This window comes from Microtus oregoni, unplaced genomic scaffold (genome assembly GCF_018167655.1).
Source record: "Microtus oregoni isolate MIOR12 unplaced genomic scaffold, Mior012 000025F_ref0000491, whole genome shotgun sequence".
In the NCBI taxonomy this organism is placed as follows: domain Eukaryota; kingdom Metazoa; phylum Chordata; class Mammalia; order Rodentia; family Cricetidae; genus Microtus; species Microtus oregoni.
The window spans coordinates 16,000,795-16,024,567 of NW_024543084.1; the positions used below are offsets into that span (position 1 = coordinate 16,000,795).

A 23,773-nucleotide genomic window follows, 5' to 3' on the forward strand; every position below is an offset into this window, starting at 1 on the left:
ATAAGAAGGCATTGCCAGAATCTCCGGGCTCTTCCTCATATGGTCTTTATCCTTGCCAAGAGTCACCCACTCTCTTGATATTTAACAATCTATGGGTTAATTTTCCTGTTTACTGCTTCCTATCCAGTAGAGAGCCACAGCATATAGTCTTACTATGCTCTTATATCCATCCATCACTGTTGCTATTTTATCACAGGTGCTCCTTTCATCTTGCAGAGTAGTGCTGACCTCAGCAATGTGCTTGATGTCCTCTGAACAGATGTACACATTGGGGTTTAAACGTGATCGTGGACCACAGACCACACATGGTCCTCTTTAGCAGGTTGCCACCCACGGTAGACACTTCCACCCATCCCTGTTCTTGACAGGCTTGGTATTTTTCATCTTACATTGTATTTGGCTTTTTTTTCCCATCTTTTGTTTGTGTTTGGTTTTTGTTTTTATTTAACTCACAGTTTCCTAGTGATTCTCAAAGTTGAGCTTTATTTCATACCAATTTTAGCCATCTGGATATTTTCTTGTATGTAGTCTCTTAATGTTCTTAATCTTTTTCTGTTGGATGGGGTCCTAGTTTGATTTCTGCTGCTGTGATAAAACACTCACCAAAAGTACCAGTCGGTGGTGGCACCCGCCTTTAATCCCAGCAGAGGTGGAGGCAGAGGCAGGCGGATCTCTGTGAGTTCGAGGACAACCTGGTCTACAAGAGCTAGTTCCAGAACAGACTCCAAAGCTACAGAGAAACCCTGTCTCAAAAAACTATAACAAAGAAACAAAACAACAGTAAACCACTGTCATAGGGGAGGAATGGGTTTATTATGCTTCCCCCTCAAGGTCAGTCCATAATTGAGGGAATCAAGGTAGGCTCACTTACCGTTCCACATAGCAAGCGGTGCCTCTGACCAAGACAGAAAAAGAACAGCAGGAAACATGGAGGCTACTGCTTGCTGACTGGCTTGACTCAGTTTTCTTACACAATTCATAACTACCTGCGTATGACTACTACTGCCCATAGGAGGCTGGGCCCTCCTGCACCTGACAGTCCCCACAGACATGTTTACAGGGAAGCCTGATGTAGAGAGTTCTGCAGTCAGGGCTTCCCTCTTGGTCCGTCTTAGGTGATGGATCATGTGCGTGGGATTGACTCTAGGGTCTGTGCATGCTCAGCATGCATCTTATGATCTGTATAGTACTTAGTTTGGAAAGACACAAACACACAGCAAAGCAGATACAGTATATCCTCTTTGTATCACCACCCATGGATACAAGATCTTTACTTTAGTATAACAGAATGTTTTTATTTTTCCTTTCTTTATTTCACAGCCCTGGGGATTGAACTACTAGACAAGCATGCTACCATTGTGCTTTAACCCACCCTAGTTCTTTTGTCTTTTCAAACTCGCATTTATTAGGGGTGTGTAGTGTATGTGCACATGAGTGTGAAGAGGCCAGGAAAACCTTGTGCGTCCTGCTCTATCACTTGCTACCTTCTTTCCCTGCACCAGGGTCTGTCACTGAACCTGGACTTAGGTGGACAGCCAGGATGCCCCCTCTACTGTGGGGCTATATGTACCTATGGCCACACCCAGTTTTTATAAGGGTTTCTCATGCTTACCTGCTGAGCCATCTCCCCAGGTTCTCATGTCTTGCTTTAGGAATAATTTCCTGTTTCTTATTCAGAAAGGTTTTCCTATGCTGTTTACAGTTCTGATACTTACTTGTATTTAAGTCAGTGGCCATCACTTCAGCTTGCTTGTGTGGCTCTAATGTCTGTCAGTTTCCCACTTGAGTATTCCAGGAGCAACAGTCGTGCCTTTTCCTGCTGTGCCTACCGTCCTAACACACACCTGCACTGCACTAGCTTGTAGTACAGTGCCCAGCACATGGGTGTTTGTTAGGTGGCTGTTTGGTGACTGCTTATGCAGTCTGAAGCCATGTCAGGGCACGGCAGATTTTAGCAGCTCTTGCCCAGCCCTTGCTCCTTCTCTCTGAGAAGCTTTTCCACCTCCATTAGCAGCACTGACAAAGCAGGGCTTTGCACAAGCACAGAAGCGAAAGCACTGGGGTCTCCTTTCTTCATTGGTAGTGCTTCTTCCCTTCTAGGTCATGTTCTGTGGCATATATCCTCACATATCATACACATCTTGGGTTAGGCTTTGGCTGTCTCTTGCCTGTTGCTGTCCTGACTGCTGCACCCTTTTTAGATTTTTTCTCTTCCTGTCATTCCTGTCCTTTGAGTAGCAAGATGGTCACCGTGGCAGACCGATGGGACTGTTGCTAGAAGCTAGAGCTCTGGTGTGGAGCCTGTCTTGAAGCCTTTTCCTTCCATTGCAGGCCAAGTCCCTCCAGCCTCCTGTCACAGAGAAGCAGGGCCATCAGTGGAAAGATTCAGACCCTGTGATGGCTGGAATCGGAGAGGAGGTGAGCTCGTTGCTTGTGTTATTTTCTGAGAGTAGCTCTGACAGTGAGACTGTAGTGGCCTTAAGTGCAGTCAGCTGCATGGCCATTCTTCTAACATCAGGGCCTGGCGTGGCCCCTGTAGAGGTTTGTTCCAAAATCGTGGAAGCAGTGCTGTTACTGCTGCCGCACAGAACCGGTTGTCTCTTTGTCATGGTTCTCGCAGATTGCACACTTCCAGAAAGAGCTAGAGGAATTAAAGGCCCGGACCTCCAAAGCTTGCTTCCAGGTTGGCACCTCAGAGGAGATGAAGATGCTGCGGACGGAGTCAGATGACTTGCACGCCTTCCTCTTTGAGATCAGAGAGGCCACAGAGGTTTGTATCAGTGGAGCTCTTTCCTGAGTACAAAGGGGCTTTTAGAAATTGTTGGTCCAGAACACTAGTATGAACCACTATGCTCTCTGAGGGCCATCATTGCTGTTTGTGGCCTTTTAACTGCAAAACCCCGAATTCAGGACTGTCAGAACTGAGGCTTAAAGCTATCCTAGCTGTCTGTCAGTTTCCTCCTGTGTAAAATGAGGTCATAGTTTCTACCTCCTAGCTCATACTAGGCACTCCATTAAAGTTGGTTATAGCTGTTTAAGTATACTTTCAAGTGTTTCTTTTATGGCATCGAGTTAAGATTTTTTGGAGCATGTACAGTACAAAATTCAAATGTTTGCTGGTTAAAGCACTATTTCCTGTTGCTCTGGTCACTGCATAATGGGGAAAGCCAACTGCATACTCCATCCGGTACTGTGCTATACCAGATCATCTCATGAAGTCCTCATAGCTTTAAGGCCTGGGCCATATTGTGACCCTCTCCATAAGAGGCTTAACAAGCCAAGTGAGTTTCTGACAGCCCTGTTTAGTAAAGGATATTGTCGGACGTGTTTTCATGGTCTCCAGTCTTCTGCTCTTCTCAGTTTCCACATTATCAGTCACCAGAAACTGTCCTTTTAAAAACAGGAGAAGGATAATTAAAAAACAGAAGCATTAGGACCTAAAGAAATAGCTCAGTAGGTAAGAGCCCTGGCTGCTCCTTCAGAGGACCTGAGTTCAATTCCCAGCACCCACATGGTAACTCCAGTCTCAGGGTATCTGACTTCTTCTGACCTCTTCGGGCACCAAGCACTGAATGTGGCACACAAAGCAAATGCTTGTACATACAAAATTTAAAAATTTAAAAAAAAAAACTTTAAGTGACTACCTTTCTAAGCAATGATTTTTTTTTTCAGAGTTTAGGATTTTTAGTGTGTCCTATAGTCACTGAAGCAAGAAACATGATATAACATTTTTTTACACCTCCCCCCAAGACAAAGAAAAAGAAGCTATAGGAAAAAATTTGTTTTGTACATGGGAACAATTAAACTTTTTAAGGTAGCTAAAATAGTTGAGAGCCTCCACCCCCTGGTCTCCACAGCAGTTGAATCCATGCATCTCTGCCTTTTCTAGTCTCTGCATGGAGACATAAGCACCCTGAAAACAACTCTGCTAGAGGGCTTCGCTGGCGTCGAGGAAGCCAGAGAGCAGAACGGAAGAAACCATGATTCTGGGTATCTGCACCTGCTCTATAAAAGACCGCTGGATCCCAAGAGTGAAGCTCAGCTCCAGGTAGGCGATGCCCTTACAGCTACTGAGAAAAGTAGCAGCAGCAGGGCGCTTGGTACCGTGGCTGCTTCTGAGGTGCGGGTGACGTCCCTTTAGCAAGCTGCTCGTTTTCTCCTCACAACTTTCTATGCTTTTCCAGACACTTAACTTGTGTTTGTTTTGGTTTTGCAAAACAGGTTTCTCTGTGTAGCCCTGGTTATCCTGGAACTCTGTAGACGAGGCTGGCCTCAAACTCACAGAGATCCACCTGCCTCTGCCTCCTGAGTGCTGGGATTAAAACTTGTGCCACCCTGCCATAAACTTACTTTTAGCAAAGAAAATGGTACACTTTTCTTTTTATTTGAAGTTTCACAATTTAACTTTAAGATAGACTTCTTTAAGCCTTGAACTTGATAAAGTCCTTTACTTACATAGGAATGCATAAATCAAATCATGTATAATATTCAGTGGCAGTCTGTAAGGTGGTCTGGTGGGTATTTTTTAGATATTATTTCCAGTCTACAGGTCCAGCTGGTTACCCTGTATGGTGGCACTTATCTCACACTCGGGACAGAAGAAGGAGGGTAGTGAGTTTGAGGCCAACCTGGGCTACTAAACAAAGACCTTCTCAAAGACACAGAAAGCACAGACTTCAGTTGTTCTCAGTATGAGGGCTGTGCCCTGAGCTCATGCTGGCTAGGAATCTGCTGTGGGGCTCTGTCATCTGCTGTGCTCTAGCAGAGGTACATTTCTTGTTCAGTCTTAGCCTTCGTCTTTGCTTTAGCTGGTTGGATTTTGTTTGCTTCAGTGTCTTGGGTCATCTTTCCCTCCCCTCACAGAATCCCAGAGGGGCAGTGTTGTTGGCCCTGATCCTTCTCTCCTTGGACGTCGGTCTGAATGTGTTGAGTCCTCTTGTACAAGGACTGAAGCCTCAGGCCTCTGGCCCTAGTGGTTTTCAAGACAAGGTTTCTGTTTATCTTTGGTCATCCTGAAACTCTCTCTAGTCCAGGCTGGACTCAGACTCACAGAGATCCCCCTGCCTCTGCCTCCCGAGTGCTGGGATTAAAGGTGTGAGCCACCACCACCCGGCTCCTGTTCATAGTTTCTATCCCATGCCTGGAGACCTCCTATCCCTGGCAGATGAGAGAATGGCCTCTTGTCCAGGTGACTTCCTGGGGTCAGGGCAGGGTGTTCCTGCAGGACTGTTGTCAGGCTGCGGCCCCAATGTAGGTAGTCCTCCGCCAGTCCTCACACAAATCTTTTACCTCTGCCCCAATTGCATGTCCCAGAGGAGAGCATTCAGCTTCCACACAGAGAAAGAAAAAATTACCTTCTTTCATCGCACTGAACAGATAATGGACACTTAACTACATACAAAGCAAGGGTGTGCGGCTTTGCTGCGACGGTCAGGCTTTATAACTAGTAAAGCCTGCGCCCATGCTCTCAGCCACTACTGCATGTAGTTCCTGAAGCTGGGTGAGGGACAGTCGGGAAGATGGACATAGAATTTTCATGTGGTGTATGTTGCCATGGGGCCACAGGTGAGAGCAGGGAAGCCACTGAGCGTGTTTGCAGCAGGCCTTTGAAGTGTGGAGTTTTGTCGCTCCACCTAGTTGGAGGAAAGGACATCAGCTAGTATGGACCTGAGGTCAGGGCTGAGCTGGGTAAAGGAAAGCCTCCTGTAGTCATCAGATGCCTTTGGGGCTCCTGTGGCCTCCCTGGACTCAGCTTGGCTCTTTCTAAATGACATTCTCTGTTTGCAGTTGAGACATAATACTTATATCCGAGAATATGTGTGAAATACATTTCAGCACAGTCAGGTCTGTGCCGTGGGTGAAGTGCTTACCTGGGAGCTGCTCAGTGTCTGTACACTTGCTTGATTGAATGCTTCAGCTCTGTTTTAATTTTTGAGTCGGATTATGTAGCCGTGAAGGTTGACTGTGTCCCTTCCAGCTGGTGCGAACTGTAGTGCGTGTGGGGACACGCTCCTCGAGTGTGAGGTTGTCCGTGTGCTCTGTGCTGTGTCTAGGCTCCGTTCTTCTCAGCACCAGTTGTCAAGTCATCTGTTTTACATTTCATTTCATAGTGGGAAAGAACTAAACGGGAGCCCAGTGAGGAGTGCACAGGCATCCCATCCTGCCCTACCCTTCCCAGGGCCTGCGGCTGCCGCACCATTCTCTTTCCCTTTCTCTTCCTTCTCTCTTTTGCTACTGTAGAAATGGAATTTCCATTTTTCATTTTGTTAAATGGCTTGTATTTAATGGCTATAGTAAAACCTAGTGTTTTCCTTGTTCATACAGTTCTCAATATAGAAATATTTTATAATTATTTTTATTACTTTAATACAGCTTTCTTTCCAGCTACCAGAAAAATGAGTCATTAATTTTTTTCTTGTAGGAAATTCGCCGCCTTCATCAGTATGTGAAATTTGCTGTCCAGGATGTGAATGATGTTCTAGATTTAGAGTGGGATCGGCATCTGGAACAGAAGAAGAGACAGAGGTCAGTGAGATGTGCCACTGCCCCTGCCGTTTGTAGGAGCAGGCGAAACCTTGCGGATGTGCTTCCTCTTCCTTACTCATCTCACTTCAGAAAGTTTGAGTTACAAAACTGCAAAATGATGGTTGTGGTGATTTTATGTAAACCAGTTGACATCACATCATAATTCAGAATGATAAGGATTTGAATTTCATTAGGGCTGAGGATGTAGCTCAGTAACAAAGCAAGTGTCTTGTATGTTTGTATACAGTATGTTCAGCCCCAACCATCACAGAAAAACTCAAGCATCAAGAAGGTGTAAAATACTGTGTAATCATGGGGGCAAGCCCACGCATTTAATCCCACCACTGGGGAGGCAGAGGCAAGTGGATGTCTGAGTTCAAGGCCAGCCTGGTCTACAGAATGAGTTCCAAAAACAGCTAGAAGCCAGGCGGTGGTGGCGCACGCCTTTAATCCCAGCACTCGGGAGGCAGAGGCGGGCGGATCTCTGTGAGTTCGAGGCCAGCCTGGTCTACAGAGCTAGTTCCAGGACAGGCTCCAAAGCCACAGAGAAACCCTGTCTCGAAAAACCAAAAAAAAAACCCAGCTAGAGTTAGACAATCCTGTCTCGAAAAAAGCAGACAAACAAATGAAAATACTGTGTAGTAACTGAATAACATGTTCTCAAGAAATTATATTAAATGGCCAGGCAGTGGTGGCACACGCCTTTAATCCCAGGACTTGGGAGGCAGAGGCAGGCGGATCTCTGTGAATTCGAAGTTGCCTGGTCTACAGAGCGAGTTCCAAAGCTACACAGAGAAACCCTGTCTCGGAAAAAAAAAAAAAAAAAAAAAAAAGAGGAGGAGGAGGAGGAGAAGAGAGAAATTGCATTAAATGCTTTTAATCTTGTATCAAATGTATAAAATAATTAAAAGCATTTCAGATGACTTCAGTAGGAAGCACAAGTGTGGGAAGAAGGAGCGGATCTGTGGGTGAACTCACAGTCACAGCCTTTGAATAAGAGAACACGCCTTGGGGCTGGAGAGGATGGTGCAGTGGCTAGGAGTGCTGGCTGCTCCTCTGGAGGACCTACACTGGGTACCGTATAGCAGCCTATAACTCCAGTTTCAGAGAGTCTGACCTCCTTCCTTTCACAAGCTCTCTGTGTCCATGGCGCTCATAAATACATTCTGGCCCTGACACACACAAACACACATGCCTTTGAGGAAAAGCATTCTAATTAGTGTGACTAGTTAAAGGATTTGGCAAGGGGGCTGGAGAGATGGCTCAGAGGTTAAGAGCACTCAGGAAGCAGAGGCAGGTGGAGGTCTGAATTCTACGACAAACATCAAACCACAACAAAAGTAGGCTTTCCAGAACTGCACACACTAACAGAAGCCAGCTCTCTTTACCCGTGCGGTGCCTACTTACTGCACTGCTCGGTTCCCTTTCTGCAGAGTTCAGGTTCTGGCCATGGTTTCTATTTCTTGGCACGTCTCTGTTTTCAGCCCTTCTCTAAATCTTACCTTATACCAACTAGAAAGTCCTGGAAAATTGTGTTCCATCACTCACTCAGCTGCCTTGTTCTTGGTGGTTCTGAGAAAAGGAACTGAAACCAGCTAGAAGTTTGTGTTGTGCATCAGCAGCTTTCATTTTTAGTCAGTTATGTGGTGATAGAGAGACAGACAGGCAAGAGCAAAGAAACCAGGACCACCATTTATTTTTTTCTTCAAGTTAGTAGAAACATTTTTATTAATGCTTAAAAAAATCTAGACCTGTGTCTCTCTGACCTTAGACCTGCTACCCAGCAGTAACCACCCATCTGTTTCATTCTCTGGGGAAAATGATCTCTCAGCTGCCAGTACCTGTACTGTCTCCATTAGCAGTCTAAACGACACTTGCAGGAAAACTGCTTTATTTCCTTATTGAGTGTAATTTATGTACAGAAAACCTCAGGTCCAAATGGACAGCTGCAGGGGTTGCCCGTGTTGTTGGTTCCTGTTTCCCTTCTGCTGTGTTCTTTCCCCATACCTCCAGCTTTGCCCAGTTTGTACTATGTCCTGCTATGGCCCCCTCGTTCCCTCCCTCATGAGATTCTTGTGCCCTTTTCTTCATATTTCTTAATGTTTCTTGTCTGCTGGTTGTTCTCCATTTTATTAGTTTCCCTGTTAGAATTGTAGCCTCATGTGTTGTGGTATAGAAGGGAGCCATTTGTATCTAATTCTTTTCCTTATTGCCACCAGGCGCCTGCTTGTGCCAGAACGAGAGACGCTCTTCAACACACTAGCCAACAACCGGGAAATCATCAACCAGCAGAGGAAGAGGTTGAATCACCTGGTGGACAGTCTGCAGCAGCTCCGTCTCTATAACCACACGTCTCCATGGAACCTGCCCTCAACGCTTTCAACACAGAGCAGCACTCACAGGTGTGCTGGATGAGCTGCGTAGAGGGCACATGAGCGTGTGAGGCGTGCGTTGGAAACAGTTGCAGTCTGTTGGCCGTGGTCCTGGTCGGGTTCTACAACCCCTTTGACCTCTGATTTCTTTGCGTGAAAGTAGGGGTGACAGTGCCTGCCTCCAGGGTGTATAGGCTTAAGTTGGTAATGCAGGAGTGCTGTGCCTGAGGAAGTGCTCAACAGGCCACCGCGGATTCCATAGTAACACTGAGGCACTTTTATGGCCAATAGCTAATAGGGTTTTATTTCTCACTCCCTTCAGAAGTCCAGGTTTGCTGTTCTGCTGTAGTGTGGAGCTGTGTGGATCCTTGCAGCTAGCCAGTTTGTCCCAAACTTACCCTGATAGTGTTGTGTTTCTGCTTTAGGCCTATGGAATTTTTGCTAAGGCACCAGTATTAGGCTCAGTGTGGGAGAATGTGGTCCTGAGGTTGTTAGCTTTCTTCCTGTGTATTGTTGGGCAGCTGTTTCTCTAGTGAATAGTCTCTAATCTCTTGGGTTAGATACTGAGAAGAGTGTATACCATATAGTCTCAGCTTTTTGTGTTTAGTTTGGGTGTAACACTGCCCTGTTTCAGTTTTGACAGTGATCTTGAAAGCCTCCTAAAAACTACCATTGAATCTCACACCAAGCCCTCTGCCAGAGTGCCAGGTAAATGCTCCTTTCCAGCCTCCCAGTGTAGTCTGCGATCTAACCTGGCTTTTAAAGCTAAGTCTTAGCATTTATGGGTTGATGAATTTCTTACAGCTAAACTGTCCCCTGCGAAACAGGCCCAACTGAGGAACTTCTTGGCCAAAAGGAAGACCCCACCAGTGAGGTCCACTGCTCCAGGTAAGGAGAACGGGTCCTGGAGCTTTCAGGGTTAGCTGTGGAGTGCTAGGGCAGGCTGAATAGAAGATCAGGTTTAATACTGGAATAAGAAGCAGTTCAGATATTTTGGATAAAACAAGTCAAGGTGATTCTTTGGGCTTTGATATCGGCAGTCCCTAGGTGATAATGATTCGGAATGGCATGGGGTGGGCTGAGTTGGAGCCTCACCTCAAACCTTATATAGGATTTTAGAAACATTACACTTGAGAAACGTCTTAAGGAAAATGTATAGGGTAGGCAGTAATGATTTAAGTAGTTGCTAAGGGACTGGGAAGAGGCCCAGTGAGGAAAGGCTTATGATTTCTGCCAGGCCTGGAGACCTGAGTTCAGGCTCTAGGACTCACACAGTGATAGGAGAAAACTGACCTCTGCGTGCGCATTGTGACTCTCTCTCTCACACACCACAGTAAATAAATAATCGATTTTTAAAAACTTGCTGAAAAGCAACAATATAAGAGATTAAGGGTACTTTTAATATTTTATCTAAAATTCCTTAATTTTTTTTGAATCTAGCATATGCCAGGGATCTCTACTAAAACCGTGGAACTACATCCTATCCCTTATTTTTTTTTCCTTTTTCTTTTCTTTCCTTCTCCTTCTTTCTTTTTTCTTCTTCCTTCTTCCTCCTCCTCCTCCTCTACCTTCTTCTCCTTCTCCTTCTTCTTTTTTTCTTTTTTAAAAATAGGGTCTCATGTAGCTCAGACTAGCCTGAAACTCAAATTGTTGTTTCATTTTTCTGCAGCTGAGATTCCATTGTGCCGTTGCCATGGTGATTTTGAGCACTGTGTATGGTCTCCAGCACAGTGTGTTCTCCAATCTGTGTGTTTCAGTCCTTTCTCTTGAAGCTGCTGCTTCTCCCCCATCCCCACCTCCTTAGATACAGTTTTTTTGTATAACAGCCCAGGTTGGCCTCAAACTCACAGAGATCCACCTGCCTCTGCCTCCCAGTGCTGGAATTAAAAGGTGTGAGCCACCACACCCACCTTGGAGCTGCCTACAGAAGATTCCACCAGACCCTTTTTCTTGGCCACATGTGCTCGGGCTATTTTTTGTGGGGAAGAAGAATGTAAGCACGCACGCACTCGTGAGGATGCCGCGCGAGCGCAGTCAGAGGGTGTCGGTGTTCTCTGTCACTCTATCTCACTCCCTTGAGGTGGGGCAACTCCACTGATCCATCTGTCTTTGCCTCCTTCTAGTGACAGGGTTTTAGATCCCCACAGCCATGCCTGCTTTTTAGAGAGGTGCAGGGGATTTTCATTTAGGACCTCATCTTTACACAGCATGTATTTGAGTCCCTCTCCGTTAGGCCATCATTTTTGTTGCAGCTCCTCACATTCTAAGATTTTGCCAAACTATTCCACTTGTATCTTCTGGATCTATGGTACTGTCTTAGTTAGAATTTATATTTCTATGGGGAAAAAAAGCACCACAACGAAAATCAACTTAGGAAAGGGTTATTTCATCTTGTGCCATCTTGTGGTCTATCATGTGGGGAAGTCAGGACAGGGACGCAAGGTAGGACTCTGGAGGCAGGAACTGATGCAGAGGCCATGGAGGTTTGGTGCTGCCTGGCTTGCTCCTCGTGCCTTGTTCAGTCTGCTTTCTTAGAGCACTCAGTACTGTCAGCAGGTGGGTGGCAGCAGTCAGTTGGGCCCTCCTACATCCATCATCCACCAAGCAAATGGCCCACAGACTTGCCTACGGGCCAATCCTTTCTCAATTTTCACAATTGAGAGTCCTTCTTCTCTTAGATTTCTTGCTTATGTCAAGTTGACAAAAAAAAAAAAAAAAAAAAAAAAAACAGCCAGGACAGGCACCAATGCCTGTTATCTGTAGCTAGCATCACCATAATCAAACTTCTTGGCAACTTTTTTCTCTTTGTGCTCTGCACACGTGCTGATGCTGACTGCAGTGCACACCTTGTATTAGAAAGCATCACACCTGTAGCCAACCTTGCAAGTCCCGTCTGTCATCAGAGCACCTTTACTCATAAATCTGATTGAGTCCTTAGATGTGAGGTTTATGTAACTGTTTAGCAAATGTTCTAGATAGTGATAAATAAGATAGCAAGCGTGAATAAAGAGCATAAACATTACTGCAGCTGCACTGTATACTCTTTTAGTAATAACACACATGCTAGGGAGGATAACTCAGGGACATGGGGGCTTTGTTTTAGACATAGGGTCTCCTGCAGTCCAGACTGGCTTTCACCTCTGCAGTGGAGGATGGCAGTCTGAACAGTGTTTCTTATGAAGAGTGAATGAACACGTCTCTCCCTCCTGAATGCTAGGGTTCCAGGCATTGCCACCACCCACAGTTTACATAAACTCTTTTTGTTTTGTTTTGTTTTTTGAGATAGGGTTTCTCTGTGTAGCCCTGGCTGTCCTAGAACTAGCTTTGTAGACCAGGCTGGCCTCAGACTCTCTGATCCAAGTGCTGAAATTAAAGATGTGCACTACCACTGCCCAGCTACTTAGAATTTTTTACAACTTTTTAAAATGGTAATGTAATACACAAAAAAATACACAAAAAGAATGTATACCCTCTGCTGACATTAAGAAACAACATGGGGGCTGGAGTGATGACTCAGCAGTAAGAGCATTGACTCAGCAGGCTCCTCTGCCTGGACAGAGGCTGGACTCACGGCCTTGGCTGGTGCTCTGTGGGAACTGTGGTGAAGATACACTTCCAAGCACTTTGAGGTCACAGTTCCTTGGAGCTGCAGGATGAGGTACTTGTCCCTCTGTTGGTGTTCCTCAGAATTTAAGAATAAGCTTTAATTTCTTGGTCACGTTTGATTATATAAATGTGTATCTTGACAAGGTAGCACTGTTAAATGTAACAAAGACCATGAAAATAACAGCTCTGCCGTATTTCACAGATAAATTAATTCAGTTGGCTTCCCCAGAGCCCCACTACTTTTGGTCAGAAATAAGTTCTTGACATTAAAAAATAACGATACCAGGTCGTTGACACCATATGCTTAGATGGAGTTTGTGAGTGGCCTCCACAGCACTCTTGATGGCAGCATGAGCCAGCTTGTGGAATCTGTTGCCCATTGAGCCCTTAAAAATGTAACCTTGAGATGTGTATCTGAGAAACAGAACTTTCTGGGGTTTTTTACACTTAATTAATTAATTAATTAATTATATATTTACTTGAGACTGAGTCTACATAGTTCTGGCTGACCTAGAACTATGTAGGCCAAATTGTCCTTGATCTCAGAGACACACCTGCCTCTACCTCCCAAGTGCTAGAATTAAAGGCGTGCGCCACCAGACACAGCTGTACTTAACTATCTTAAATAGCCCCGGTGGCTAGTGGGCAGCAGCGCCCTGGCGTGTGGCCCCGGTTTCTACTTGCATCTGTTGTGTCACTCGTATGCTGAGACATTAAGATCTTGTAGCATGATCTGCCTACGGGACAGACAAGCAAGGGCGGAAGAATGCTGCTTTGAATACCTTTGGGAAGGAAGGGGCTAAGTGTTTTGTTTTTCCAGTGCACAGTGATAGCAGGCATTCAGAAGTTCAAGGTAGACAAAAGACTGACCCCACAGTATAAAGAAGGAAGAGCAGAGAAGACCATGGTTATGTTCCATGTTGGAATCACCAGGCTCATTTCAGTGTGTTTGAGACACTCGGACTGCGGCCTTACCCACTCCAGCAGCCTGTTGTGGGTGTTCTGAGGTTACTGTTGGGAAGCAGCGGTGACGCCGTTTTCCTGCTCTGAGAGCTTAGTCTCTTGCTTTTCCACCAGCGTTGGTTTCTTTTTCAGTCTTTTGTCTGACAAGCTGTCCCTGACTTAGCAGCTTAGCTTTCAAAGACCGCAGAACATCTTCTTTACAAGTTGAGTGTGTCTTTCTTGGCAGTGAAATGACAACTTTTGGGTTTGCTTTGTCTCATGTCCTTTCTGGGGTGGGGCTTCTGCAGCCAGCCTGTCCCGGTCAGCCTTCCTGTCTCAGAGGTACTATGAAGACTTAGATGAAGTCAGCTCCACGTCATCCATCTCTCAGCCTCTGGAGGGAGAAGATGTCCGGTCACCTTGCAAAGAGGAGGAGGCTGTGGTCCAGGTTCATCGGCATGCCCCTGTGGTCCGTACACCTTCTATACAGCCCAGTCTGCTGCCCCAGGCGGTGCCTTTTGCTAAGCCTCACCTGATCCATAGCTCCTCACCTGCTGCGATGAGCTCCCCAAGTAAGTCAGTGGTTAAAACTGTGACCATGAGCTACATGGCCATGTTGTGGTCACTCCCTGAGGCCATCTGTCTTGTGTGCTCACTGCTGTAGGGCCTCATCAGGGCTTTGTGTCATGGTGACTTCTAGCAGAGACACAGTACTGGAACAAATCTGCTTTACAAGAAACCAAGCTCTGTATTGCTCTAAATACTCTCTTTTTTTTTTTTTTTTTTTTTTTTTTTTTTTGGTTTTTTGAGACAGGGTTTCTCTGTGGCTTTGGAGCCTGTCCTGGAACTAGCTCTGTAGACCAGGCTGGTCTCGAACTCACAGAGATCCGCCTGCCTCTGCCTCCCGAGTGCTGGGATTAAAGGCGTGCGCCACCACCGCCCGGCTCTAAATACTCTCTTGTGCTTAAGAATTTTTAATTTTAGCATTTTCCCTAACAGAATTTACCATTTTAACTTTTCTGTGTTCCCTTTGCTGATTACATTTTTCTGATAAATTTTCTCTTCCCCCCAGTCTCTACATCAGCCAGCAAAGTTATTCCTCAAGGAGCTGACAGCACAATGCTGGCAACCAAAACGGTTAAGCATGGTGCACCAGGTCCTTCCCACACCGTTGCAGCGCCCCAGGCAGCAGCTGCTGCAGCCCTGAGACGGCAGATGGCAAATCAGGCACCAGGTAAAGACTGCAGTTCTAGGAGAGTAACTGAGCTGTCCAGGTAGCAGGTGTGCTCCTCAGAATAGAAGGATAACTCGGTGACCTTGATATCTGTGAGGAGAGTTCAAGTTGTTTGCTCTGAAGGGAAGGTATTAGACAGGTGACACGCTTAGTTTTGTGGGAAGCTGATGGGTTTTGGTGCTGATAAGTCCTACTTTTGATTGGTGTTCTCTACTTTAGCCCTAACTTGAACAATATTTTAAGGATCACAGCCACTGGGAGGGTGGCTGTAGTGTGCTTACTTGTGTTCTAGTGGGGGAGAGTCAGCAGAGAGAGTTAGCCAAGCCGCACATACCAGAGCTCGGCCGTCACAGATGTGCTGTGCTATGCTGATGTCGTCACTGGTCCCCAGTTAAGGCTTACCTTGTCAGGATTTAACATTCTAGAGCTGGACTCAGGCTAGTTGTCACTCTTGTCAGCTTGGCCAGCCTTTGGTTCTCAGTAAGAGGCTGTTCCTCCTGCCACCGAGCCCATACAGTTGCCACAAGTGCTGCCTGAAGATGGTAAGGAAGAATCTTAAAATACAAAAATACAAAGCCCCCACAAGGAAAGGTTGCCTAGTCCCAGAGTGAGGAGTGCCAGTGTGGGCTGTGTAGTGAATGTGACCTGCATAGACAGAGTGAAACCCTGGCTCAGAAAGTAAAGCAGGGCTGGAGGGATGGCTCAGCAGTTGAGCCCTGGCTGCTCTTCCAAAGGACCCAGTTTTAATTCTCAGCACCCACATGGCAGCTCACAACTGTCTGTTACTCCAAGATCTGACACCTTCACACAAACATATACATACAGGCAAAATACCAGTGAACATATAATAAAAATAAGTAATTTTTAAAAAATCGCTCAACAACAATAAATCAAGTTTAAATATTTCTCTGTGTAGCACTGGAGCCTGTCCTAGAACTCACTCTGTAGATAAGGCTGGTCTCGAACTCACAGAGATCTGCCTCCCAAGTGCCGAGATTAAATATAGCCTTCTTAAAATACCTAAAATAAATCAAGATAGCTCTTTAAGGTACATTTAGGCTTTCAGTAGCCCTGAACTGAAGGCTGTTAATCCCTGCATGTTGCCATCCCTGTCAAGATGAGCTAACAGTGTGGCAGATATCTGGGTTTTGCTGCAGAAAACTGGCCAGGGAATTGTCCCTCTATGCCGGTATGTTTTATTAGGTGGCATTGACGTCCATTCCTTGGCCTTTGGTAATTCGAGTCAGCCAGGTGTTCTATTGACTGCACTACTGAGTAGATTGCCTTCATAGAAGGTTGCTGTTTCTTCAGAGATAGGCTTTTTGATCCTTTACAGGAATTAATGTGGTTCTCTTTCTTCCCTGTTTACATAGCTGTGAGCACTCTGACCGAGTCAACTTTGAAAAATGTCCCTCAAGTGGTAAACGTACAGGAACTGAAGAGTAATCCTTCAGCCCCTTCTGTGGCCATAGGGTACGTCACGGCTCTTCTGTGTGTTCATCCCACAGCGTGCTGTCCTTCCCACTTTGCCATGAATCAGCTGCAGCTCACAGCCTGTGATCTATGAATACTTTGTTGGGGGCAAAGTTGCATGGGCATACACTAAGCTATAAGTCAGGTGTGAAGTTTGATGTATCCATTTGTTTTAATGTTCTCGGGGTTCCAAAATTGACATTTCAAGTCCTAGTGAGCACTGTGTGATGATGGTGATGTAGAGATTGGCAGTGCCCTCCCTGACTTCCTCTCTTCCCTCATTTGAATTTTTTAAATTAAACTTGCCTTCTTCAAGAAGGAACAGGATTTGAGAAGCAAACAACTGTGCCTGCAGACCTTCTGCTTCTCCTCCATGCTGCTTAGGCAAGTTCCTTGCCAGAGCTCACTTGGCTTTAGTCTTCTCCGGGGCTCAGGGTATGTGGTGCCAGCCAACCCCATGCCCCAGCAGTACGTGTGTGCGTGCGTGTGTGTGTGTGTGTGTGTGTGTGCGCGCGCGCATGCATGCATGCATGCATGCGTGTGTTGTGCACACCACTTATCCTCTACTCACTGCACTGTTAGGAGTCACATTCCCTCTAGAACAACTAGCCTCTCTGTGCTGTCTGGAAATCCTTTGTCTTGAGTGGAGAGTTACCAGGGACCAGTGTCTTTAGATGATCCAGTGTCTGGTGCCCATGGCTAGTCAGTGGCGAGGGGTGCAACTACAGGCCCTGTTTTTTTTTTTTTTTTAATATTTATTTATTTATTATGTATACAATATTCTGTCTGTGTGTATGTCTGCAGGCCAGAAGAGGGCACCAGACCTCATTACAGATGGTTGTGAGCCACCATGTGGTTGCTGGGAATTGAACTCAGGACCTTTGGAAGAGCAGGCAATGCTCTTAACCTCTGAGCCATCTCTCCAGCCCCAGGCCCTGTTTTTTTACACCACGCTCCTGCCCTCTATTGCCACTATGGAACATACCTAGCTGCCCAAGGCTCCATTTTCATTTGGAGTGGCCTTGCCTCGATGTCTGCTGGACTTCAGTTGTTTGCATATTGGTCTACTTACCAACACTGCCTGCTGTAAAGAGTTATAATTATTTCAGGGTCAAAGTAATAGCCAAGAAACCAAATTTGCCTTCTTTGCTGTCTTGGAATGACTCAAGGCTGGTATTTGTGAGAATTGTGCCCTGGAGTGTGGGAGCTGGAACAGATTCCCATCCAGAGAAGGCAGGAATCCACTGGAAGGCAGAGTGCTGTGTTAAACACGGCATGCGGAAACTGTGGGCTGGTACCTCACTAACCGAGGAAGAGAAGCGCCTTTGCCAGCGCTCAGTTCCTCTCCTTTTCCTAGCTCCTGCTCCTGTTCCCTGATGGCTGGGTCTAGCTCTGCTCTCCTCCAACAGAATACCACAGTGTTGGAGGATTTTAAAGATCTGTTCCTTATTTCTGTCTTTGTGTGTGTGCCTGTATGAGTTGATGTGCACTATATTAATGCAGGAGTCTGGAGACCACAGAGAGTGTCAGACCCCTCCTGGAATTGTGAGCCACCCTGCATGGGTGCTGAAGCTATAATTATTCCTAGTGCAAGGCCATTGGAGCTGAACTCTGATACAGTTATTGAAGTTGTATACACCCAGTGCCTAAAACATACTTTTATTTTCATTTTTAGCTTTAAAATGGTCTTCAGTTAGGTTCATGTTCCTGTGTGTCAGAAGACAACTTGTAGGGGCTGGTTCTCCTTCCATCCCGTGGCTTCCAGTGGTCAAACCCAGGCCATCAGGCTTTACCTCTCACTGGCCCTTTTAAATAGGCTATTACCTGTCCAGTAATTGCTAACCTTAAAAACAGCTCTTAAATTGAAAATAATATTTACCACCTTCCCCCTGGGGGAAGTTGATAGTGAAATGACTGATTTTCAGGATCTTGTAAGAAGCTGTCTCTGAAGTATATTAATGTTGTGCTTACCTGCTCTCCAGTGATCTGCCCGCGCTATATTGTATAGTTGTAAGGCTGTTCTTCCATCTGTATTTAGCTGAAGCACTCCATAGCTGTTCACACTCTGTAGTGTTAGTCACTTGCTTCTGCAGCTTCCCGCAGAGCATCTGTTGCGAGTGTGGCTGCCCTGCCAGGGGTTAGGGGCAGGAGACAGTAAAGAAGGTGTTTATCTCTCAGCAAGGAGGTCACCAAACAACCAACTATATAGTTTTGTTTCTGTGTCATGTGTTGGGTGCAGGAGAGGTTCCAGGTGCTAGGAAGGCACAAAGAAAGACGCTAAGGCAGATCTGGGCTTGGGGAAGAGTTAAGAAAGAAGATACTGTAGCCACATTTTGAAGAATGTCCAGAAGGTGCTAGGCAGAGCAGACAAATCAACCTTGGCAAGGGCAGAGCATATTCGGGTCACAGTTGAAAGGCCAGAATAGCTAGAGTCTTAGCAGGAAGCGGAGTGAGATGGGTAGTTGAGTGAGTTGGTAGGATTTTTGGTCTGTTCTTCTTCTTCTTCCTCCTCCTTCTCCTCCTCCTCGTCTTCCTTGTCATTGTCTTCGTCGTCTTCTTTTTTCCCCCGGTTTTTTTTTTTTTTTTTTCTTTTCTCTTTTTGGTTTTTCAAGACAGGGTTTCTCTGTGGTTTTGGAGCCTGTCCTGGAACTAGCTCTTGTAGACCAGGCTGGTCTCCAACTCACAGAGATCCGCCTGCCTCTGCCTCCCCAGTGCTGGGATTAAAGGCGTGCACCACCACCACTTGGCCCAAAAATTGGTTCTTATACATAGACAAATGGACTTAAGATTCACATACTTACTTTCCTTTTAGCTTGACCTTGTAGTAAGTCTTCACATCACTGATTTGGGCTGCTGCATAAAGAGGTCATCGCCCCCTTGCCTGGGTGCTTTAAGAGCCTAATTCATCAGTGACCGTCTCTAATCTTCCCTTTAGGGGAAGCACCCGGGCTTGCACCTAGTTTTAATACTGCCTCCTGTTTGGTCATTTTGGGTTCACACCTTCCTCTGTAGAGCCCACCACTGAAGACAGATTTTGGTGGGCTTTAGGAAACTGTTTCCATTTTAGGTTCTGTGTACTTCCTAGCTTGTAAAGTGTAATGGCCTGCAAACCCTGCAGCAGCAATGGTCAGTCCTCCTCCTACCGCTGTACTGGGCGTGACTGTTCCATGACCCAGCACCAAGTGCTCATTGCAGCCCCAGCTCAGTGTCCCTGCATGTCAGTGACACATCCAATCCTTTGAGGGTCTTAAGGTTTAGCATATATGTTAGATTTCAAACCTTTTTTGAGTGTACTTCTGTAATGGTATGAGATATGGCCCACTTCACTCTGCTTATTCCTGCAGCATTGGTTAGTCTTTGAATATTTGACCGATTGCCCTTTAAGTGCATGATTCTAATCGGTTTGCTGACATTTTAAGAATTCCTGCATCTATCTTAATGAATAATATTAATCTAGGGGCTGGATAGATGGCTCACAACTGCCTGTGATCTGACAACCTCTTCTGACCTCAGAAGGTACCCGCACAGATACATACATATAAATAAAAATTTTAAAAAATAGTAATCTGCAGTTTACCTTTTTTTAGTGTGTCAGGATAATCATCCGTCCGTCTATCTATCCCTCTGTTCGTGTCTTCGTCCCTGTCCTCGTCCCCATGCTCCCCTCTCTCATAAGTCTCATAGCCCAAGTTGACCTTGAACTCAGAATGTTGCTGAACCCTGAATTTCTGACATTCCTCTTGTCTTTGTTCACGGAAATAAATGGCTGGGTCAGTCTTCTGCACTGATTGGTTTCTTTTGAGACAGACTCTCATCTTGTGTGGCATAGACTTAGCTTGAACTACAGTGCTGCTCCCGTCTGCACTCGGGCCTGGTTTATATTTGTTCTTGTGATTTCCTGACTTGATTTGAGGTTACCGGGTTCGAAGCTTCTTTTTCTAAATTCACAGCAAAGAAAGACTTGTTTATGACAACTCCTAATAGCCTCTCACATCCTTCACTGGAGTATTTGTGTACTGGTTAGACTTTTTGGTCGGCTGTAGAGGATACAGTCTCCCTCAGCGTAGTCTGTCAGGTGATCGTTTAGCGCAGACTCAGCACGGAGCTCCGTTTCTCCTCCCGTCTGTTTCTGCCATCTCACAGCTGTGGAGCATTGTTGTAAAGAGGTTACAAATGTGTTCCTTATTTACTCTTGAAAATCTGTTTGGGTCTCAATGTGGCCCTAACTAGTCTTGAGCTCACAGAGATCTCCCTTGTCTCTGTCTCAGAAGAAACTGCAGTTCCATTGAAGAGACTTTTGTTTGGACAGTGCTTTTTCTTCAGGACATTAGCTGATAGGTGTGTCTCCATGGGCAGGTTTCAGAAATGCCTCAATAGGTTTGGGTTCTTAAATCCGTACTCTTCAACCTTCCTAATGCTGTGACCCCCTTAATACAGTTCCTCATGTTGTGGTAACCCCAGCCATAAAATTAATTTTCTTGCTACTTTATAACTGTAATTTTATTACTGTCATGAATCATAATGTAAATATTTTCTGATGGGGGTAGGCGACCCCTGTGAAAGCTTCATTCAGCCTGCAAAATCATGACCCACAGATTGAGAGTAGCTAGGCATGGTGGTTCACACTTAATCCCAGCCCTTGGAGGCAGAGGCGGGCCAATCTCAGAATTTGAGGCCAGCCTGGTCTACTGAATGAGTTCTAGGACAGCCAGGACTACACAGAGAAACCCTGCTTCTAAAAAAGCCCAATAAATATAGAAAGTAACATTTTTATTAGTTTCTCTTTTTCCCTCTAGGTTCCATGTCATTTCTTATTTTTTTGATAGGATGTCCTCTCTACTTACTTGCTTCACTTGCGAATGAATGCCAAAGATTTCAGTATTCATTACATAATTCAGTAGTATGTAGTTTGTTCTGCCCCGTCAAATATGAGTATTTATTAAAAGATATTCTAATAATTAAAAATTCTCTAAAAGAAGACATGTGTTTCTGTTTTAGGTCATTTAAGCTGTTAAAATGGGTGAAAGAATGATTTCTTTTTTTTTAAATTTAACTTTATGTGTATGGGCAAGAAGATGTCCGATCCCAGGGAACTGGAGTTACAGACAGTTGTGAGCTGCCATGTGGGTGCTGGGAATTGAACCTGGCTCCTCTGAAAGAACAGCCAGTGCTCTTAACCATCTCTCCAGCCCCATGAAGAATTGAGTTATTTTTGACCCTTTCCTGGCAGTGGACAGAATACTTACCACTAAGAAAGGGCCTGCAAAACCCTGGAATGCCTCACAACAACTCTGGTTCTCACTGTTTTGTTTTCTGCTCTGGTCCTGTGATAGTGGCTTCCTTTTTTAGATCGTGTGTATGTGTGTGTGTTTGCATGCATGTTATATGTGTTCATCATGTGTGTGCCTGGTGCCAGTATAGGCCAGAAGAAGGCACTGTATTTTGCCAGGGATTGGTTGTGGGCGACCATGAACTGCTTTTGCTCGTAGCCTCTCTAGCCCGGTTTTGTCTTTTGAGAACAGAGTGTACAAGTGATGTCAGATCTATTTCAGGGTCCTCTTGCTGGAAAGCAGAGTATGTTAATTCTGAACCTGGGTCTCCCCCGTATTCTCATGAACGTTTCTAGTTGCTGACGTCTTTCACTTGGCCTTTGTCTGTTTGTCTGTACACATCCTTTGAGTGTGTTCATTGGAGAGTGTACTGTTCTTTGCTGTAACCCTTTGTTGTGGTAGAGATTTCTTGAAGCTGGCTTATGGGTAGGTTTTTTGTCTACTTGTGCCAAACAGCATTTCTCTACAGAGGTGTCACGTGGCATAGTGTGCTCTGCCTCCTGGCTCTGTGTTTGGGGACTCGGGATGCCCGGGAGACGTGTATCATAGTCACAAGTGAATAGAACAGTAACTGCATGCGACTAGGCTGTCATGATTTAATGTACCATCGTATTGTCGTTAAATTTTGGGTATAAATATTTTCCAGGATTTGGATAACTTGCTGTTTTCAATCTTCATTTCTATTTTCACATAAGAGAGGTTCATTTCCCTTGTGGGTCCCTGAGTTCAAGCTGTTTCTGTCAGCGTGTGGACCGAATCCACCCGGGGATCTTGGGGCCCAGCAGTCTCCCCAGCACAGTGCTTCTCTCTGTTGGAGACGAGCAGAGCTGCGGATATGCACGGCACCTGAGGACCTGTGTGTGGAACGTCTCGGGCACTGTTTGTTCTGACAGAATCATCCTGGGGGTTCTGTTTCATTGAAAATGAGTCTGTTTTTCTTCCCCAGTCTAATCAAGTCAGGGAAGTGTCTCTGTTACTCCCAGAGAGAATCCAGGCGAACTGTAAAGACTAAGCTGTTTGCTGATGTTCATTGATGTGTGTGAGCTTATCTTCCCTTTTTAAATTTCTTTTTCTCCCCAAGATAAGGTTTCTGTGTCCCAGAACTCTCTCTAGACCAGGCTGGCCTTGAATTTAGGGGTCCTTCTGCTTCTGCCCCCAAGTGCTGGGATTAAAGATGTGCTCCACCACCTGGTATCACATCAATTTTTGATGGAAAGTTATTACTCCTCCCTCAATCTGAAAAGTGTTCTAGAAAACAGATCCCACAACTGCAAAACTGCTACTATACATTCCAGTTAAGTAGCTTTAGGTTGAGGACAAAGACATTGAAAAGCTTCCCCTAAATGCTGAGGACTTACTTCCATCTGTGATTGCACTGCTATGTGGGTTCTTCATATGCTCTCACTAGCTGGGAGTGAAGCAGTGCTCCCTGAGTACAGTGTTTAGAGCTGGCGAGAGGTGTTCATGGAGTAGCCACGTTGCGTGGTGGAAGTGGAGCAGCAGTGCTGTGGAATCTGCCTCCAGCTCTGCAAGCATCCAGTCTCTGGCAGCACCTTTGTGTGTGCGACTGGTCGTTTGTGCCCCACAGAGTCTGTTAAACATCTTTTCTCAGACTTTGAAAAAGAAAATCGGAACTTCCCCACATGGTCTAAAATAGGGAAGCAGGAACGAAGAGTGCCTATTGTCCCAGTAAGAACAGCATCTGTTTGGAAATGATTGCAAATTGTTTCATGGAATTGTAGAAAGGAAAAAGCTAACAAGAGCATTGTTTTGAATTTTATATGATTGAAAACCAGAAATTTAAATTTTCATTTTAAATGAAATTAATTTTATGTAATTGAAAACCAGATTTCATTTTAAAAACTAATTATTTCTTAACAAATTGAGTTTGATTGGGGTCTCAGATGTCTGTATTCTGCTTAAAGTGTTGTCATCTGTTCAACAGGGACCTGGCTCGAGGATGAGCGTGTTTGTCCCCAGCCCTGTCTCTGAGCAAATGTTTTCTGTGTTTTTCAGTCCTTCGGTGCCGCACTCAACAGCCAAAACACCGCATGCAGTGTTAGCCCCGGTGGCCACCAGCCAAGCTAAGCAGGTATCTGACTGATGTGTCCCTTAGCAGTCATGCGCACTGTCTCTGTAGCTGAAGATCATTTTATGGCTTGACTTCATTTCAGTGAATGTGAATCTCAGAAAGGCTGTTACTTCTTTTCCATAAAATTCATGCCAGCCTTGACATGGTTAACGAGAATAATAAGTCTTATAATAAGTCTTATAACAAGAGTAATAAGTCA

General features: G+C 45.4%; 1 protein-coding gene across 2 annotated transcripts in view; it reads left to right on the forward strand.

The window, feature by feature from the left end:
* Positions 1 to 23,773, forward strand: part of Nup214 (nucleoporin 214) — a 76,967-nt gene that overhangs the window by 23,159 nt on the left and 30,035 nt on the right. For both annotated transcript variants that reach the window (XM_041674541.1, XM_041674543.1), the window contains exons 15-25: positions 2,332 to 2,418; positions 2,621 to 2,770; positions 3,890 to 4,048; positions 6,422 to 6,525; positions 8,745 to 8,927; positions 9,532 to 9,605; positions 9,702 to 9,785; positions 13,754 to 14,017; positions 14,518 to 14,679; positions 16,053 to 16,152; positions 23,499 to 23,574. In XM_041674541.1, the coding sequence (XP_041530475.1) occupies positions 2,332 to 2,418; positions 2,621 to 2,770; positions 3,890 to 4,048; positions 6,422 to 6,525; positions 8,745 to 8,927; positions 9,532 to 9,605; positions 9,702 to 9,785; positions 13,754 to 14,017; positions 14,518 to 14,679; positions 16,053 to 16,152; positions 23,499 to 23,574 (1,443 nt within the window). The remainder of the gene's footprint in view (positions 1 to 2,331; positions 2,419 to 2,620; positions 2,771 to 3,889; positions 4,049 to 6,421; positions 6,526 to 8,744; positions 8,928 to 9,531; positions 9,606 to 9,701; positions 9,786 to 13,753; positions 14,018 to 14,517; positions 14,680 to 16,052; positions 16,153 to 23,498; positions 23,575 to 23,773) is intronic.